Source organism: Xyrauchen texanus, chromosome 46 (genome assembly GCF_025860055.1).
Source record: "Xyrauchen texanus isolate HMW12.3.18 chromosome 46, RBS_HiC_50CHRs, whole genome shotgun sequence".
Taxonomy (NCBI): domain Eukaryota; kingdom Metazoa; phylum Chordata; class Actinopteri; order Cypriniformes; family Catostomidae; genus Xyrauchen; species Xyrauchen texanus.
The window spans coordinates 26,789,097-26,802,768 of NC_068321.1; the positions used below are offsets into that span (position 1 = coordinate 26,789,097).

The following is a 13,672-nucleotide window of genomic DNA, read 5'->3' on the forward strand; positions in this document are numbered from 1 at the left end:
TTTGTTTGTTTTGGTTTTTGTCTTGTATTATCGTGGTTTTGTTTGTTTTGGTTTTTGTCTTGTATTATCGTGGTTTTGTTTGGTTTTTGTCTTGGATTATCGGGGGGTTTTTTGTTTTTTTGTTGCATTATCGAGGTTTTGTTTGGTTTTTTTCTTCTATTATCGTGGTTTTGTTTTTTGTTTTTATCTTGTATCATAGTGTTTGTTTTGTTTTTACTTTATTTTCCTTTTTGTTTTTTTTTGTGTGTTTATTGTGGCTTTATTTATTTATTATGTTTTTATTATGGATTTTGTTCCATAATGGATTTGTTTTGTTTGAACGTTATTTTACTTGTTTGTTCTTTTGGGTTTTTTCTTTTTTGTTTTATTGTGGTTTTGATTTGATTATCTTTTTTAAATTGTGTTTTTCTCCCTTGTATTACGGATGTGTTTACTTTTTTTACTATGGTTTATTTTTTATTTATGGTTTGTTTTATTATGATTTGTTTTATTGTCAGGTGTGGGTTTGTATTGTTGTTTTGTTTTCACTTCATTTAACTCATTTTGTACTGTTCAAATTGTATATAATTATATATTTAAGCTTTAGAAATACAAATACATGTAAAGACTGTAAACATGATGTTTGTCGTTCACAAAGCACTCTAAATGTAAATTGAACCCTCTCTCTCTCTCTCTCTCTCTCTCTCTCTCTCTGTAGCTGTGGAGATATTGATTTTGGCTCATGATTGCTTCAGTCTCACCTGTAATATGGAGGGCATTGTTCGGGTCCTCCAGGCGGCACGACACCTGAGTCACAGTCACCTGGCAAACGGTGAAGGTTACGGACTACTGGTTAGTTATCAGTCCTCATTTACCTCAAAGATGATGATCACTGGTTCACATTGCAGCTTATTCTGTACAGGAAGAAACAGTCTGACGTGTAAAGATAACAACCACAATTTTATTTCTGTGAATGAATCATTCATACATTTATAAATGAATTAAACTTTTATTCACAAATCAGTCTAAATGATTAATTAGCAAATTGTTCAATAAGTGTGAAACCCTGGGTTCAGATAATGTTTCTTTCCATAGGTGCGCCTGCTAACGGGTATCGGCAGGTACAACGAAATGACGTATATATTTGACCTGCTACATCAGAATCATCGCTTTGAGATGCTCCTGAGAAAGAAAGTTGAGTCGGTGAGAGAATGATTTTTACTGTATTAGTAGAATCACTGAGTGTTTGATGTATGCCACATTCTGACCTGTGTGTGTGTGTGTGTGTGTGTGTGTGTGTGTGTGTCTTATAGAACGTCCAACTGAAGACAGCTCTGTTGGACTACATCAAACGCTGTCTTCCAGGTGACAGCGAGAAACACAACATGGTGGCTCTGTGCTTCAGTATGTGCCGAGAGATCGGAGAAAATCACGAGGCCGCCGCAAGAACACAACTCAAAATCATCGAATCACAGCCGTGGGGTGAGAGAACGCTCTGCCATACTGATCTTAATCTTTACTGATTATAATGTGCACAAAAGAAAGTAATAAACTATGAAATTGGTCTATTATACTTCCTACTACATGAACATACACAGACATGCTTCTGCACAATAAGACATAAATACAAATAGAGAGTGTGCAAGCTGATTGGCTCGGCGTATCACATGTGAGCGAGCTGATTGGCCCGGCCTTTCACATGCGAGCGAGCTGATTGGCTAACAGATAACAAGTTCAAAGAACTTATCAGCTTAAACCATGTAGAGTTTCAAGCCTGAATTTTTGTAATATTTGTTATAGTTTAGTTTAGGGACAGTACAGTGTTAGTTATTATATATATGTTAGTTAGTTATATACATACACTCACCTAAAGGATTATTAGGAACACATACTAATACTGTGTTTGACCCCCTTTCGCCTTCAGAACTGCCTTAATTCTACGTGGCATTGATTCAACAAGGTGCTGAAAGCATTCTTTAGAAATGTTGGCCCATATTGATAGGATAGCATCTTGCAGTTGATGGAGATTTGTGGGATGCACATCCAGGGCACGAAGCTCCCGTTCCACCACATCCCAAAGATGCTCTATTGGGTTGAGATCTGGTGACTGTGGGGGCCATTTTAGTACAGTGAACTCATTGTCATGTTCAAGAAACCAATTTGAAATGATTCCAGCTTTGTGACATGGTGCATTATCCTTCTGGAAGTAGCCATCAGAGGATGGGTACATGGTGGCCATAAAGGGATGGACATGGTCAGAAACAATGCTCAGGTAGGCCGTGGCATTTAAACGATGCCCAATTGGCACTAAGGGGCCTAAAGTGTGCCAAGAAAACATCCCCCACACCATTACACCACCACCACCAGCCTGCACAGTGGTAACAAGGCATGATGGATCCATGTTCTCATTCTGTTTACGCCAAATTCTGACTCGACCATCTGAATGTCTCAACAGAAATCGAGACTCATCAGACCAGGCAACATTTTTCCAGTCTTCAACTGTCCAATTTTGGTGAGCTCTTGCAAATTGTAGCCTCTTTTTCCTATTTGTAGTGGAGATGAGTGGTACCCGGTGGGGTCTTCTGCTGTTGTAGCCCATCCGCCTCAAGGTTGTGCGTGTTGTGGCTTCACAAATGCTTTGCTGCATACCTCGGTTGTAATGAGTGGTTATTTCAGGCAAAGTTGCTCTTCTATCAGCTTGAATCAGTCGGCCCATTCTCCTCTGACCTCTAGCATCAACAAGGCATTTTCAGCCCACAGGACTGCCGCATACTGGATGTTTTTCCTTTTCACACCATTCTTTGTAAACCCTAGAAATGGTTGTGCGTGAAAATCCCAGTAACTGAGCAGATTGTGAAATACTCAGACTGGCCCGTCTGGCACCAACAACCATGCCACGCTCAAAATGGCTTAAATCACCTTTCTTTCCCATTCTGACATTCAGTTTGGAGTTCAGGAGATTGTCTTGACCAGGACCACACCCCTAAATGCATTGAAGCAACTGCCATGTGATTGGTTGATTAGATAATTGCATTAATGAGAAATTGAACAGGTGTTCCTAATAATCCTTTAGGTGAGTGTAGTTTAGATATGGTGCAGATTAAGTTAAGTGTAGTTACAGGATAGCATGTAACACTATAGTATAGTTATAGTATAATATACTGTTATAGTATACTTTTTATTTTAGTTTAGTTAGTGCGGTATAGTATAGTCATATTGTTGTTAGTATAGTATGCAACACTGTAGTATAGTTTACATAGTTATAGTGTAGTTTAAGTAAAGTGTAGTTATAGTATACAGTAGTGTATTCTAGTTATAGTTAGTCAAGTAATACTATACCATCGAATAGTAAAGTATAGTTTAGTTATGGTGTAGTTTTAGCTGTAGTAGTTTAGTTATGGTGTAGTTTTAGCTGTAGTAGTTTAGTTATGGTGTAGTTTTAGCTATAGTTGTGTAGTTATGGTGTAGATTTAGCTATAGTAGTTTAGTTATGGTGTAGTTTTAGCTATAGTAGTTTAGTTATGGTGTAGTTTTAGCTGTAGTAGTTTAGTTATGGTGTAGTTTTAGCTATAGTAGTTTAGTTATGGTGTAGTTTTAGCTATAGTAGTTTAGTTATGGTGTAGTTTTAGCTATAGTAGTTTAGTTATGGTGTAGTTTTAGCTATAGTTGTGTAGTTATGGTGTAGATTTAGCTATAGCAGTTTAGTTATGGCGTAGTTTTAGCTATAGCAGTTTAGTTATGGTGTAGTTTTAGCTATAGTGGTGTAGTTTTAGCTATAGTTGTGTAGTTATGGTGTAGTTTTAGCTATAGTAGTTTAGTTATGGTGTAGTTTTAGCTATAGTTGTGTAGTTATGGTGTAGTTTTAGCTATAGTAGTTTAGTTATGGTGTAGTTTTAGCTGTAGTAGTTTAGTTATGGTGTAGTTTTAGCTGTAGTAGTTTAGTTATGGTGTAGTTTTAGCTGTAGTAGTTTAGTTATGGTGTAGTTTTAGCTGTAGTAGTTTAGTTATGGTGTAGTTTTAGCTATAGTAGTTTAGTTATGGTGTAGTTTTAGCTATAGTTGTGTAGTTACGGTGTAGTGTTAGCTGTAGTAGTTTATTTATGGTGTAGTTTTAGCTATAGTTGTGTAGTTATGGTGTAGTGTTAGCTGTAGTAGTTTAGTTATGGTGTAGTTTTAGCTGTAGTAGTTTAGTTATGGTGTAGTTTTAGCTATAGTAGTTTAGTTATGGTGTAGTTTTAGCTATAGTAGTGTAGTTATGGTGTAGTTTTAGCTATAGTAGTGTAGTTATGGTGTAGTTTTAGCTATAGTAGTTTAGTTATAGGAATGTAGACTGTAGTATAGTCTACTTATAGTATTTTTTTGGTTTGATATGTAAAGCACTTTGAGTCAAGTACTGTTGTTTTTAAATGTGCTCTATCAATAAAAGTTGACTTGACTTAATATACAGTATAGTTAAGTTGTAGTAAATTGTTTAGTTTAAAGATGAATGTTATTGTATAACTGTATTGTTATGTATCTTCTGATGTGCTGTTTTGGTGCACTCAGTGATCACGGCAGAACTGAAGAATGCTTTAGTGAAGGTTCTCACTCTATTGAAAGATGCCGCCGAGAGCTACTCGAAGGTATTTCTTTTCCTGTAGATCAAACATATTACTCACTTCCTTTTAAAGTTAACATGAAATCAGAACTGACCATATTTACTTTCCTAATACACATTCCTACTTCTGTTTTGCATGATCGATCAATGTACGTGTGTGTGTGTGTGCGTGTGTGTGTGCGTGTGTGTGTGTGTGTGCGTGTGCGTGTGCGTGTGTGTGTGTGTGTGCGTGTGTGTGTGCGTGTGTGTGTGCGTGTGTGTGTGCGTGTGTGTGTGCGTGTGTGTGTGATTTCAGGACTCGTGTGTGCGTCAGGCCGTTAAATGTGTGAAATTGGCCAAACTTGTCACTCTTCAGCTGCACTTCCTGAATCACGGACAGGATGAGCGTGTCATCAACCTGCGACCAGCAGAACTCCAGAACGCCATTGTGGCTCTGCCGCGCTGTTACCAGGTTTTCACTTGAACACTCTTTCTGCACTTCACAGTGTAAAACAGAACTCGTCTTTGTTCCAATCCGATATGACTTTCATTCCTTTCTTTCCAAAAGGAGATGTTTAGCAGAATATTCACACTGCTTTTCACATACAAAGCAAATATTGACGAGTGGCTGTCAAGGTCCAAAAAGGGCAAAACATAGCACAAACTTGTGCATTATATTCAAAGTCTTCTGAAGTCATATGATAGCTTAGTGTGTGGAACAGTCCAAAATATAAGTCATTATTCACTGAAAATCTTGCCCTGCATTTTATTCCATTCAAATACGGGTTTGGAATGACATGAGGGTGAGTAAATGATGACAGAAGTTTTATTTTAAGGTGAACTGTTCCTTTAAGAACGACACATAGACATTCATATATTCAGAAACAATGTACAATACGCAATTATTATTGATGGTGACATTTACATAATAAAAGAGCAACATTATCAACTTGTTCAGTGACCCGTGAACTTGTGGGGTTTGTTATTTCGTGTCTCTCCCCGCAGGCGTTTGTGTTGTCTGAAGCGTACGACTACAGCCCGGACTGGGCCGAGGTTCTGTTTCAAAAGGTCATCCTGAAAGGAGAATTTAACTACCTGGAGGAGTTTAAACGTCACAGATCGCTGACCGCAAGCCTGTTTGAAGACATTTCGAAAAAGTAAGCGTCAATCTTGAGCTAATGGACACGTTCGGACTGACTTGTATACCGTTGAAGTGTATTATTGTATTTGTAATATTTCATTGTTTTTTGCAGAATGTCGCATCACAAACCGCCGGCGAGCTCCAGTCAGAATCTGAAGAAGCTTCTGTCGTACTGCGAGGACGTTTACACGCATTATAAACTGGCGTACGAGCATAAGTTTCTGGATGTGGCGAACATGCTGCTCCAGGACTCCAAAACAAACAGCTTCCTGAAGGACCGACTGGGAACTTAACTAGAGATTTCTCACTGAAACCGCACTGACTAAATCTGATCAATGTAAATGTTAATGTTGTATTAACTATGCAGTGTTTGTACTAGACATGAATTGATCAAATCACGATCTAATATGCAAATATGTTAAAATGTTTCAAGACTAAATAAAAGGAAATTGCATTTTCCTTGATTCATTTCTGGTTTGTGTGGTTTGTGTCAGCACCGAAACAGCAGGTTTTACCCCATTAACACTGTAAAACTGCTGTTTTTGTAGTGGCGAGAGACATTATTGAGGGTTGCTGAAAGGATACGGGAATATAGTTGTTAGGAGAACGTTCGGGGAATGTTCCAGTCTTGGCTAACCAACAGAGAATGTAAGGATGTCCACTCTAGGAACCAAAACTTTTAAGCTGGGTATGATGTTGTTGTTTTTTTATATAGTTATACATTTATATTTAAAGCCTTTTGACAACATAAAAAGGTTTTTTTTTTTTTAATCAGAGAAACATGATTTCAACCATTCGACTGTTGTCAATTATACTCAAAATGTTTAATGCAAGAATAAAATACAGTAAAAAGCTAGTTTAAAATTTGAACAGCATGTTTTTCGCACAAGAGTATTGAAACATTTTCATTTATAACCACCAATATAAACCAGATTGAAAAGTTTGTATATAAACATTGTTTGCTTGAAAAAGCCTTCTGAATGTAAAAAAAAAAAAAAAAAAGTTTAAAAGCCTTGAAAGAAGTTTTACAGATAGATGGATAGATTTGCATTGCTAGCATGTATTAGCATGTTGCGAGGCATTGCTTGCATGTTGCTAGCATGTTTTAACATGTTGTTAGGCATTGCTAGTATTTGATAGTATGGTGCTATCATGATTTAGCAAGTGGCCAAGCATTGGTTGCATGTTGCTAGCATGTTTTGACATGTAGCTAGACATTGTTAGTATGGTGTTAGCATGGTTTAGCATGTGGCTAAGCATTGTTTTGGCATGTAGCTAGGCATTGTTAATATGTTGCTAACATATTTTAGCATGCTTGCTAGTATGTTGCTAACATGTTTTAGCATGTTGCTAGGCATTCCTAGTATGGTGCTAACATGTTTTAGCATGTAGCTAATCATTGCTTGTTTGTTGCTAACATGTTTTAGCATGTCGCTAGGCATTGTTAGTATGGTGCTAGCATATTTTAGCATGTGGCTAAGCATTGTTTGCATGTTGTTAACATGTTTTGGCATGTAGCTAGGCATTGTTAGTATGTTGCTAACATGTTTTAGCATGCAGCTTGACATTGCTGAAAGGTTGCTAATATGTTTTAACATGTAGCTAGGAAATGCTGGTATGTTGCTAGTATGTTTTAGCATATAGCTAGGAAATGCTAGTGTGTTGCTAGCATATTTTAGCATAAAATACAGCGCTGAAAGATCAGTTCTATCTACATCCGAGCACTTGCACACATCTCTATTGTTTTGTCACGTTGATCATTATAAGTGTACAAACTTTTGGTCTCAGAAGTCGGACTAATAATAATAAGTTAATTTAGTCGATCATTGTTTTGTTTTTTTTAAGCCAACATAAATGCATAGAAATACACAGCAATATTACTACTTTTTGAAATAAAACATTTCATATTTAAAAAAAAAATTATTAAATGTAATTCGGAGACTTCCATGAAAATTTTTGAGTGATGACGCAAATTAAATGCTGAAGCTATTCATTTAGGCCACGCCCACACCAGTTTTCGCCTCAGCTTGTTTTGATGTGAATCGTTTGTGTTAAATCAGATGCAGTGCTCAAACATCACCACTAGATGTCACTCAACACCAGGACAAATGCTGCTTCTCAAATCATACTGAAAAACCCAAAGGTGCACAAAAACACTTTATATCAGTCAGCTGCTCTGTCACAGTCAGTTCAGTGGGAATACAGTCTGAATGAATTTAATTACAGCTGCTGTGAGTTAGAAGAAGATTGATAGTCAGTCTGCAGAGGAATAAAGTGTCACTGCAGCCCATTTGAGAAACAAATCAATGTCTTAAGGATTCATTTGCACCTCCCTAAAAATGGGCAACTGCTCAAGATCATTCAAAACATGAGCAGTTGAGGTGTTTTGTGTTGGCTTGACTTAATCAACATCATTTGATCCTATAGGAGATGCGTTGCACGGCGCTGCACGGTGCAAAATAAAGGAAATGTGATTAATAATGATCATTATAGAAAATAATGAATGTGTGATAAACGAGTTCATTGTGTTTTAATTCAGAGTTTTCAAGATGTTTCACATTCAAGTGAAAACAATAATAACTGTGTCATTGTATCCATAAAGATGGCCATTTATATTCATTTCAACAACTCTATACTATTCTATTCTGTTTTGTACTGCACTCCTATTCTGTTCTAATCTAATCTATTTAATTTCTATTATTTATATAAAATGATATTGTACTGTGTACTCCATTCCTACTCTATTCAGATTTGTTTCTTCATTCTATTCTATTTTTCTATTCTGTTCTATTCTGCTTTATAGTCCACATTCACTTCTATTTTTGTGTGTTCTATTCTATTCTACTCTACTGTGTACTCTGCACCTATTGTATTCTATTCTGATTTGTTTTTCTTTTGATTCTAATGTCTTATTCTATTCTACTGTGTACTCCACCCCTATTCATTTCTATTCAGATATGTTTTCCTGATCGATTGTAATGTTTTTAGTTCTATTCCGTTCTATTCTGATTTCAGTTTTTTCTTTTTCTGTTGTACTGCATACTCCACTCATTCTGTTTTAGTTCTATTTTTCTGTGTACTCAACCCAACTCCTGCTCTGTTTTGATTTGTTTTTCTATTCTGTTCTATTCTACTGTGTACTCCACTCCTATTGTATTCTATTCTGATATGTTTTTCTGTTTGATTCTAATGTTCTATTCTATTCTATTCTATTGCGTTCTCCACTCATATTCTGTTCTATTCTGATTTCAGTTTTTCTATTCTGTTCTTTCTTTACTGTGTGCTTCACTCCTATTGTATTCTATTCTGATATGTTTTCCTGTTCAATTCTAATGTTTTTTTAGTTCTATTCTGTTCTATTTTTCTGTGTACTCAACTATTGTTCTTTCCTGAATTGTTTTTCTATTCTGTTCTACCATTTACTCCACTCCTATTGTATTCTATTCTATTGTATAATTCACTCCTATTGTATTCTATTCTATTGTATAATTCACTCCTATTGTATTCTATTCTATTGTATAATTCACTCCTATTGTATTCTATTCTATTGTATAATTCACTCCTATTGTATTCTATTCTATTGTATAATTCACTCCTATTGTATTCTATTCTATTGTATAATTCACTCCTATTGTATTCTATTCTATTGTATAATTCACTCCTATTGTATTCTATTCTATTGTATAATTCACTCCTATTGTATTCTATTCTATTGTATAATTCACTCCTATTGTATTCTATTCTATTGTATAATTCACTCCTATTGTATTCTATTCTATTGTATAATTCACTCCTATTGTATTCTATTCTATTGTATAATTCACTCCTATTGTATTCTATTCTATTGTATAATTCACTCCTATTGTATTCTATTCTATTGTATAATTCACTCCTATTGTATTCTATTCTATTGTATAATTCACTCCTATTGTATTCTATTCTATTGTATAATTCACTCCTATTGTATTCTATTCTATTGTATAATTCACTCCTATTGTATTCTATTCTGATATGTTTTCCTGTTCAATTCTAATGTATTTAGTTCTATTCTGTTCTATTTTTCTGTCTATTCAACTCCTGTTCTTTCCTTATATGTTTTTTTCAAATATGTTCCAATCTGTTCTATTCGTTTCTATTCTACTCCTTTTCCTTTCTATTCTGATTGAAGTTTTTCTATTCTGTTCTATTGTACTGTGTACTTCACTTGTATTTTATTCAATTCTGATATGCTTCCCTGTTTGATTCTGTTCTATTCTGTTCACTCCTATTCCGTTCTATACTGACTTCAGTTTTTCTATTATTTTCTGTTGTACTGTGTACTCTACACATATTCTATTCTATTCTGCTTGTGAACCTGTTCTTTAAAATAACTAATAGTTTCTATTAAATGTTGTTATCTAATGGATTGACATTGACTTTATAAGTGTGAATTTAGAGTCCAGTGTGTTTTGGGTCACTGTACTTACAAACAAAATTAAATGTGATTTATTTTTTTTTTTTTTTTTTATTTTTTTGTTTGCTTCATTTCTCGGTTAATTAGTTTGACTCGAGTAGAGTTTAGATTTGAGAATATATGCATGTGCGCTCGATGTGACGCGTCTGTCCCCGCTGAGCGTCGCGTCAGGACTGATCGCACGTGTCCGGTTCTGAGAGACTGCGGGAGGTGCACGAGAAGCGCTGCCAGAAGTCTGTCATACCCTTGCGGTCCGTTCAGCGGCGGGATATCCGTTCATTCGACTCTCCAGCGCCGGTGTGACCGTCATGAGCTCCCGGTATCTGATCATCATCGCGCTCTTCATACACGGTACGAATAATTCATGCTTTCACTCACAGTGCAGTTCTGTTTATGCACTGTCATGTGTTCTTACATGCAGTTATGATTCATTTCAATGTTCTATTGTACTCTACTGTACTCCAATTCTATTCTGTGCCATTCTATGCGTTCTATGTTCCGTTTAATTCTATTGCATTCTGCTCTGTGCTCTTCTGTTTTATACTTTTGCACTTTACTTCTATTATATCTATTCTATTCTGTACATGTCAATCATGCATTTTCATGCATTTTCCCAGTGTTCCCTACATGTCTGTTAATAATTCTGTTTGTTAAGGAATTATATTTTATATGTATTGTTTTAGATTAAATGGGTGATTGAATATCTTATAGAAATGTTCTGTAGAAATGCTTTGGTACGTTGAGGTTAACATATATTAATATTATGGTACTTTAAAATATCCTATCTCAAAATGCAGAGTAGTGTTTAATCAATGTGGAGGTTTCATTGACTTATTCTTACTATTGGATCACAGCCCATATTGATTAATACTAATAGTTAACCACAGAATTACTACAGTACTTCCTCTTAAAGTCGGCGCTCCATTAACCCACATTTTGACTTTTTTGGGTGACCTCATCATATCTCATCTCTTGCACTTTTAAAGTGCATTTTGTTTCTGATCTGCTCAGAACTTTCATCCATAACAGACGTTTGTTTCCTGCCTCTGCTGACAACATCCTGTTTTTAAAAGCACGATTCTCCTCCCTGTGATGTCACCTGATACTCATTCAACTCCTGTGAGAAATCCTGCCGTAGATTTCGATTTAAGACCGAATCAAGACCAGGAGTGTTCAATAAACTGTACTTTTGCTTTCTTTTATTTGTTAAGGATGTTTTGATATTTCTACTGAAAGAAAGTTAAAAAAATTATATGTTTTGCAAAGTAGCTATGAACGTAAGCCGGATCCCGCCACTAAATAAATAAAAATTAAAAATTAAAAATGCAATTCAGAGATGTAACCTCACAATTGCCAGTATATGTCTCGTAATTATAAATAATAAAGTCACAATTGCAAGATATAAAGTTGCAATCGAGTTCACGTCACACAATTATTGAAAATAAAGTCGGAATTGCGAGATAAAAGATTAAAATTGTTCGATTTTTTTTTTTTTTTTTTTTTTTTTCTGGCAATTATATAAAATAAACAGGATTACTTTTGAAATGTATTCCACTACAGATTACAGATTACATGCTTTAAAATGTAATCTGTAATGTATTCCGTTAGATTGCTCAAGGTCAGTAATGTAATCTAAATACTTTGGATTACTTCTTCAGTACTGGTATATATGGTAGTATAAAAACTCAAAATACACGTGTTAAAAATACATTCTCTGAAAAACCCAAATATCTTATGCAGTGTTGTTTCTAAAACAAGATCAATCTAATTGTTACTTATATTTTGTATTTTAAATATGTAATCCCATTACATGTATTCCAATACTCCCCGAAACAGGAAATACATTTGCAATTCCATGATGTGAACTCTCGTGCGGTCGGGTAATTTGAATAGTCACAATTGAGAGTAAATATTTCGTAATTATGAAATACGGAATCGCAATCACAAGATAAACGTCCCAATTGCGAGTAAATAGTTATAATAATGAAAAATTAAGTCACAATTGTGATGTGAACTGAGTTGTGAGAAATAGTCACAATCACGTGATAAAATTCAGAATTGCGAGAAATAAAGTCACAGTTGTGAGGAAATATTTCAAATAATGTCGCAATTTCAAGATATGTCATAATAACATGATAAAACTCACAGCTGCGAAAATAGTCATAATTGCGAGATATCACAATAATTCTCGTAATTATAAAAAATAGTAACAATTGTGTGATGTGAACTCAACTGCGAGAAATAGTCAAAATTGCGAGATATCAAATTGCAGTCGAGAAATTTAGTCGCAATAATTCTCGTAATTATGAAAAATAGTCACAATTGCGAGATATCAAATTGCAGTCGAGTCATTTAGTCACAATAATTCTCGTAATTATGAAAAATAGTCACAATTGCGAGATATCAAATTGCAGTCGAGAAATTTAGTCGCAATAATTCTCGTAATTATGAAAAATAGTCACAATTGCGAGATATCAAATTGCAGTCGAGAAATTTAGTCGCAATAATTCTCGTAATTATGAAAAATAGTCACAGATATCATTGCAGTAGATATCGTAAATTGCAGTCGATAATGTCAATTTAGTCGCAATAATTCTCGTAATTATGAAAAATAGTCACAATTGCGAGATATCAAATTGCAGTCGAGAAATTTAGTCACAATAATTCTCGTAATTATGAAAAATAGTCACAATTGCGAGATATCAAATTGCAGTCGAGTCATTTAGTCGCAATAATTCTCGTAATTATGAAAAATAGTCACAATTGCGAGATATCAAATTGCAGTCGAGTCATTTAGTCACAATAATTCTCGTAATTATGAAAAATAGTCACAATTGCGAGATATCAAATTGCAGTCGAGAAATTTAGTGGCAATAATTCTCGTAATTATGAAAAATAGTCACAATTGCGAGATATCAAATTGCAGTCGAGAAATTTAGTCGCAATAATTCTCGTAATTGTGAAAAATAGTCACAATTGCAAGATATTAAATTGCAGTCGAGAAATTTAGTCGCAGTAATTATCTTAAATGTGAAAAATAAAGTCGCCTTTTTCACAGACTGTGTTTCTGACAAATTTAGCAGCCGAAATATAGAAACAAATAATATTATAAATTGTTTTAAATATCGAGTGTAAATTTATAGCATTATGCTTTGATTTATTACCCTGAAAATAGTAAAAAAAAATAATAATAATTACAGAGCTGCTGCGCGAGAGACAGTAAATTTGGCATTTTCTCCCACTTTACTCTCTAAATCAACATGCTCTATTTTTCCATCTTCTGGAAAGTCGTTCAAATGTAATAGTGGATTTATTCTTTTGCTCTTGGAGCAAATGTGTAAGTGAAAATAATATTTGCTGTGATCTCCCGTTCACCGCTGTCGAAGTTTACCTGCAAACGTTTACTTCCGCATCCCAAAACCCGGAGTGTGAAAAGGTCTATTGCAACTATGTGATATATCGCCATGACTGTGTGTGTAAAGATTTGCTTCCTCAACGATTCGATTGCATTATTTTTTAATAAA

General features: G+C 34.8%; 2 protein-coding genes across 5 annotated transcripts in view; both read left to right on the plus strand.

Moving 5' to 3' along the window:
* The window catches only part of spg11 (SPG11 vesicle trafficking associated, spatacsin), a 41,041-nt gene extending 34,907 nt beyond the window's left edge, over positions 1 to 6,134 (plus strand). The window contains exons 35-41 of the mRNA XM_052119570.1: positions 698 to 831; positions 1,075 to 1,182; positions 1,293 to 1,461; positions 4,524 to 4,600; positions 4,871 to 5,026; positions 5,560 to 5,711; positions 5,808 to 6,134. Coding sequence (XP_051975530.1) covers positions 698 to 831; positions 1,075 to 1,182; positions 1,293 to 1,461; positions 4,524 to 4,600; positions 4,871 to 5,026; positions 5,560 to 5,711; positions 5,808 to 5,988 — 977 coding nt within the window. The 3' untranslated portion in view covers positions 5,989 to 6,134. The remainder of the gene's footprint in view (positions 1 to 697; positions 832 to 1,074; positions 1,183 to 1,292; positions 1,462 to 4,523; positions 4,601 to 4,870; positions 5,027 to 5,559; positions 5,712 to 5,807) is intronic.
* A 4,147-nt stretch (positions 6,135 to 10,281) lies between these two features.
* Positions 10,282 to 13,672, plus strand: part of LOC127638174 (neuronal acetylcholine receptor subunit alpha-7) — a 320,680-nt gene continuing 317,289 nt past the window's right edge. For all 4 annotated transcript variants that reach the window (XR_007969845.1, XR_007969844.1, XR_007969843.1 and 1 more), the window contains exon 1: positions 10,282 to 10,499. Coding sequence is in view for 1 of the 4 variants with exons in the window: in XM_052119590.1 (XP_051975550.1) it covers positions 10,457 to 10,499 (43 nt within the window). In the remaining 3 variants the exon portion in view is untranslated. The remainder of the gene's footprint in view (positions 10,500 to 13,672) is intronic.